General features: G+C 24.8%; 1 protein-coding gene across 1 annotated transcript; it reads left to right on the top strand.

The window, feature by feature from the left end:
• Positions 1-3933: 3933 nt before the first annotated feature.
• On the top strand, positions 3934-4858 carry LOC132924977 (dynein axonemal light chain 1-like). Its single transcript, XM_060989412.1, is given in 4 exon segments — positions 3934-3939; positions 4006-4157; positions 4388-4680; positions 4752-4858. Coding segments are annotated over 4 exon segments (558 nt in total).
• Positions 4859-7388: the final 2530 nt, after the last annotated feature.

Here is a 7388-nt window from a genome sequence, read left to right as displayed (position 1 = left end):
AACAATCTAAAAAGTTATTGAAAATTAATAACTTCCTCGTTTTACCTTTTATATAAAGTTATTCCACTGTATAATCCCATTCAGTTGGATAGTTAAAGAATTCACGTTTGCTTAAATATAAATAAAATATGAAAAAGCATTTACAATAATTTGTTTTCAAAAAGGTAGGTACTGCACTACTGCGTGTGCTGTGTAGGAACATTGCCAAGTATTAATTTCATTTACATGAATATTAATAGTGATGCTTGAAATAACCCATTCAAATTATTAGTTGACCATGTTCATTGATTGGCGCTATTATATCAATACCAACATGAATGTTATAAAAAAAATAAAATGCGTATTCATTGAATTTGCAAGTACTTACATAAATATACATAATAATATTTAGGTTTTTAAAATTATATAAAATTATAAGAATGAACGTTTTTGACGAAATCAAACATAATCCAAAATCAATGTTTTTGTTATGAAATATTTGAGATCTTATCATCCGTATTATCTATCGTATACCTACACTTTTTTACTTTCATATAAAAATCAAATATTATAATAGACGGGTAATATTGTGTAAACAACATATCATTATTATCTATTTTGTTTAGTTATCGATTTTATTTTTATCAATATGTTATTTCATTTTGGAAAATAAATTATTTCAATACAAATACCAAAATAAATATGTGCTGAATATATTTGTTTAGAGCAAATTTTCAACGTTTCGTGTGTTGATTTTGTCTAGGGAAAGTCGTTGATAAAAAAATAACTTAATACTATATTTTTAAGATTCATATTACAACGGTAGATTTCATTATCTTACCTATTTTTTGTGTCGCCACTATAAAAATAATTGTTAGGCTAACACGAGATACGTAAAATAACAAATAATAACAGACGATAATAATAAATTATATGTAGGTACAAATGAATCACTTTGACTAATTGTGTACATACTTTTATCGTTTTAGAAGTTAGAAATGTGCAATAACTGTACATATTTTTGAATGAATGATGTTTTATTGTTAATTGCTTTTTAAAATGTTTTATAGGTGTTTTGGTGAATGTAATTTATATAGCATATCTGCCGTATTAAATGCGTTTTAGGTATACTGAGTAGGTATAATAGGTACAGTGATTAGTAACAAAAAACATATCTTTGGCCTTCAAAGTTCGTGCGTCTATAATATATTTTTCATTTTTCACGCTTATTATATTTAATAGTTATTCATTGCCCATTTGTATTTTGTTTTATTCATATGAAAAAATGATTGAAGTTAATTGTAAATGACAAACGTACAATGGTATGAATAATTTTTCTTTTAAAATGCGAAAAATAAAAACTTCTAAAAGATGATCAAATAAGTCAGTACAAATATTACAACTTGAACAGTTGAACCATTTAATGGAAATGTTTAATATATTATTTTGAACCAATATATTGTGAAATTACAAATAATATTATTAATTATTATTCTGTAGTTGTATCGTTGTATACGTAATTGTAAACTCATTAGTTGTCTATGACCTAAATGAATATAATAATAAACAACATTAATGTAACTACCTAGTTTATTCAAATGTTAAAATGTAAGCTATTTAAACTTATTCTAATATTCTTATATTTATTGTACTTGATCTTTACAAAAAAAAGTTGATTTTCTTTTAATTATAAATTATAATTGGTTATTTGGTTATACGTATTGTAATCTAAAATTTTAATTTATCAATTACTATTTTAAAATTATAAACTGAGCTACATCTTGATAATTATTGAAATTTGTTTAATTTATGAAATTGTATTTTTAAAACAATTCTTTTGCATACAGAATTTCTAGGTACACATATTATTTTTACCTAATGTAATGCTTTATAAAATATAAATAACATACTACAGTAGAATTCTATTTCATAATAAATCTCTGTAGATATATTTAAATAAAAATGGATTAATTAAAAGTGTTGTATTATTCATTTATTAACAAGAATAATATAATATAATATACTGCAGATACCAATAATTTGTATATACCTATAATATAATAATGTAAAATGTTCTTTATTAATAAATAAATAATTGAGCATCTTGATAATTTTTTTAATACAATATAATTAATATCATATAAATTATAAATAATGTTTTAAGCTTTTTTAAAAGATAAAAATATGTTTTTTTATTTTTAGTATACAAATAATATAATTTATACAAAAATTCATTTTAGATTCTGAGTGGACCGATGAATTTATTGATTTTATATGATGCCTGTTTAGTGTATACACGATAATTAGTTCAAACTTTGAGAGTGGATTTAAATTAAAAATTGCATCTAGTTTGTACTTTTAAGTTAAAACTAATATAATATAATCAGGAAAAACAAACAAAAAATTAAGGTAAAACGGTAATTTTTACTCAAATTTAGTTTTCAACAAAATAAATTTTGTTTATTTAATGTAACTTAAAAACGAATAATCATAAATAATTAAAATTTTTCAAAAGATTTTGATTCTTTTTGAATTATTTATATTATTTATAAGTCATTTGAATTTTCCATTTTTAGTTTTTTTTTATGACTTAATAAAAAAGTTATTCACCGAGTAAAAATGCTTGCAAATTTCACATAAGATTCCACATAAGTTGATAATAGTCATATTACAGATATGAAAAATAAATAATTTATTATAGTTTTTATATCTTAAAATACAATATACAGGCATTTTTTTGGTTTAAATATTATGTTCAAAACCGAATTCTATATTTTACACCTTTATAATATTTAAAATTAATTGTATTCATAATATAATATACATAATTTATTATACCTTATATTTTATTATTGTAACCATAACAATGGCAAAAAATTTTAAAATAATATATTCTCAGAAAATTACTCGTATATCATTTATAAATATTAATTCAATACTAAAAATGAATACGATTTGTTGTATGTTTTTTGGATGCTTTTTAAATTTATAGATGTATATTAAATCGATACGGTTGTTTACGATTTAGACTTTGAGTGTCTGTAAACTATACTAAGTAAACTGAGCTCTATTCAGAATTGTTTTTTTCAAAAATCAATACCGCGAGTCCAATGCATGGTTTTTGCATCCCGTTTCACTTTTTTCCAATTTAAATAATAATATTTGTATCTCAAGAGCTTCTTAAGTGCATATTTATTTAAAATTGGATCCTTAAGTCATCTCAGACAACCCAAAGACAATTTTGTAGAAATGTTATTATTAATAAATTAATAGTGATATATTGATATTGTGAAAAATTTAACTAATTTTATTAAGCCTAATTAATTTTACAGACATTTACAAAATCGTTATAATATTATACCTTGAAATTTGTTTAAGTTTTTAGTTTAAAATACAGTTTAATAATATTACATAAATAAAAAACTATGTCAAACGTTATAGCTAAATGGCCACACCACCGGCTTCTATCTAAAAAAAAGCTTTCGATAAAAATCAACAATTAAAATATTAAATAATATTGTCTACAAATATATAATACCTTACCTAAAATTAATACGATATAAGTCAAAATTATTTTTTATAGAAACGGATCTTCCATGTTTTATTAGTTAAAAAATAAATTATATTATTTTAGGACCAATTTATCATATTAAAAGTTAGTGTATTGATTACTGACTACAAAATATCTTAAAATGGTTTTGTCTTTTGTAATATAAATAAATTTCTAATTATTTTGCTTACGGTGTTTTTTACATTATTTTAATACCTATTTATAAATAAAATAAATTTTATGGTTTCCATTTAAATAAATATATTTACAGAAATATTATATTATATTTAAAAATATAGCAATATAACCATTAACCTTAGCAACCAAAAAATATAACTAAACAGAATTATATTAAAGTAGTATGCAACCATTAAAAAACATAATATTGTAATTATTCAGGAGAAATGGTAGTGAGTATCAGAAGTATTATTTTGGTAATTTTATTTTTATTAAAAAATGTATATCAAAATATTTTGTAGGAAAAGGCAACTACAATTAAAGAAGCATTACTGAAATGGCAGGAAATAAACAAACAGCCGCTCGCAGAAGCTACATATGTCGGCTTGCAATTCCAATGGCCACCAATTGAAAAAATGGATGCTAACCTATCAGTTTTAAAAAATTGCGAGTAAATTACATTTTTAAAAAGAAAAAAGAAATAGTTATTTATTTATTTTAACCAGTTATTAATTTGCAACACCATTGGTGTGTTATGATTTGTTTTTGAACTTAACATAACGTTGTTATACACAATAATTACTAATTACGTGTGTATTTTATATAATTAGTATTTGTAGTTTAATTTTAAATATTCTGCATAGATAATTTTCAATTTATATTTTTGATGTTTTTTCGTAGAAAATTATCATTGAGCACCAATTGTATTGAAAAAATTAATGGTCTCGACGCTTTAAAAAACTTAAAAATATTATCATTGTCACGGAATAACTTAAAAAATTTCAATGGAATAGAAAAATTGGCTGATACTTTAGAAGAATTATGGATATCGTATAATTATATTGAAAAAACGAAAGGTATTATAGGAATGAAGAAACTGAAAGTATTATACATGAGTAATAATACAATCGATAGTTGGAATGAGGTGCAAAAACTTTTAAAATTGGAAAATCTTCAAGAACTAGTATTGGCCGGTAAAGATGTTTTTTTAATATTCATAATATTTTTAAGGTTAAAATTAAACGCGATTAAATATCTGTTTTAGGCAATCCCATACAAGAGTCTATGGAAGAAAACGATTGGCGTACTGGATGCATTAAGAGACTGACGCAAATATCGATTTTGGACGGAATTCCTATTATAAGAGAATAACAAATCGCCGACATTTTTACATAATTCAATAAAATATTTAATTAAATATATTGTTATATCTCGAAAAAGACCGCATATTATAATATATAATCGAATTACAAAATAAAAAAATAATTTTTATTAAACCTTTAAAAAATCAAGTACTCGTATATTCAAATCAGTTTGAGTTAGGTACCTATACTGCGTGTTGGCACCGATTTACAATATGTTTTTCTTCTATATGGTAAAAACTATTATATTTTTTATCACTCGTACATTTTAAAACACTTGTAGGTTAGGTATACTGTTTGATTTTTATAAGTGTATAATTATTGTAATAATATATACAATATGTTTATTATTATTTATCTGTATTATAATTTGTTTGTGTTGGTCATAAAATCGTTTTATTATTTTGTAATTTGTCGTTTAATATGACATAATATCATAATAATATGTATTAAATACGTAATTGTTATTAAACACGTGTAAAATACCGGGAAAAAGATAAGCACATTCCAAAAATATTTCGTTTTATTATAATAATGATTTTATAACACTATGGAGTACGATCAAAATATTAAATTCAGTGAGAAAAGATACCTACTTATTTGAATATATAAGTATTTAAAATGTAAAAATTACATTCGTTTTATTCATAGCATGCCCTTTTGGATAGCAGCTCATAAAAAGCAAGTAATTAACGGCGGGATTGTGGAGTATACGATATGTGACTTGTATCGAATACAAGAATCTCTTACGAAGTAAATATAATGTTATTATCGAATGTGTGAATGATATTTAATTTTATGTTATACTATTAAACATTATGTTATTATGTAGTCTATGTGATGTATCTATATTGGCTATGTTACAAAATTGGTTGTTTGTAAAAGGTGTTAATTTAACGACTAACACGTTTTATCACCAATACTATATTACATCACTATCGTCTATCCGTCACACACGAGTAGATTATCGGTTATTTTTAAAAAGTTAATTAATTAAATATAATTTTATAAATAGTGAGTTAAAAATTGTATTACCTATATAGTGATTTAAAAGTATAGTTGAAAATAAGTCGATCTTGTAATATGTTGAACAATTTATAAAAGTGACTAGAGTATTATAAGAAAACAAGAGCCACATTATTATACGTATTGTGGCTACAACTGTAGATATTTTATCAAAAAAACATCTGAATATTATGGTAAATTGAATTTATTCATTATTATTAATAATGGGTATTATACACTTTGATAATTAATGACAGTTAAATCTGCTTTTCAGATGTTTTATCAAACCCCCGCTGATCTCCAAAATACCGGACTATTTAAATTCTATAAGAACAACTAGAATGGAACCTCTCGAGTTTTAGTTAAGTATTAAAATTGAAAATTTTGGAAGAAAACGGATACTGCAACGAACGATGTGTATAATATATTGAGTGTACAGACTAATAATATCGCTATTTCGTGATGGTGTGAGTTACGTAGTGAGAAGTGGTCTTTCCACCGTCGATATAGTGCAAGTGTATTTACTATTTTGTTCCTAATGGTGAGGAAAATAATTTTTTGTTTCATGCTCTCTACTGAGCGCAATCCCAATCGCTAAGTGTTATATACTTATATCATTCATTAGTAGGTAGGTTAGATGTCTACGACATTAATTTCTTACAAAATTATATTATAATAGTTGATCAATCGACGTGTTAAAAAAAAAAAAAAATAGCGATTACACATAAACTGCGGGACCACAATCTGATTTCGTAGTGACAAATTCTCTTGTAATACACAAATACGAAATCGAATGTATAGATATTATAGTTCATATTTCGTGTTATGCGTGCAATACCTACACTATAATATATACACGTTGTCCAGTGGGGCTTACCTTTGTCCTCGTTGTAAGTACTTACGTCATATTTTATTCATCACACAGTCATTTCGGGTTCAATTATGACGAACAATGGACAAAACAGGTATCCAGCGGTGTCATTTAATTAAATATGGAGTAGGTTATTGTTTGCAAGCCAACTATATGCCGGTAATCGATTGAAGAATAGTAAAATAATTTATTGTTTACAGTGTTTACAATGTTTACACAGTTAATAACGAATTAAATAACATCAGTAATTTGTTTGCAAAACATCCAAATTCGATTAACCGCAGAGGCTTACCGCTAATGTTGAATATTATTATTATATTTCAATTATCGTCCGGAGCGACTTTTCGGATTGCGACCACATAATAGTACACGCGATCGCGTCTGCGGTTTTATTCCGCGGCTATCGGTTCAAACGCAAAAATTATTATGTTTTTATCGTCTCCGCGAAAATCGTTAATTGGATATGACACTCGGGTGGCGGCCGGTGGTGTCGGGGCGCGATTGTCGAGACCAGCGGATTAAGCTGTACAACTATTATTATAGTGTCTGTCTTACACGTCCTAGATTAATCGAAAACGCGTTAAGAGCCAAATGGGTTTGTTTAGGTTTGGCATTAGCGAAAGCGTCTTAACGAAACAATAATAACATTAACTTGGGATTTTTC

The sequence above is a fragment of the Rhopalosiphum padi genome, chromosome 3 (assembly GCF_020882245.1).
Source record: "Rhopalosiphum padi isolate XX-2018 chromosome 3, ASM2088224v1, whole genome shotgun sequence".
Classification (NCBI taxonomy): domain Eukaryota; kingdom Metazoa; phylum Arthropoda; class Insecta; order Hemiptera; family Aphididae; genus Rhopalosiphum; species Rhopalosiphum padi.
This window is presented reverse-complemented; position numbering and strand designations above follow the sequence as displayed.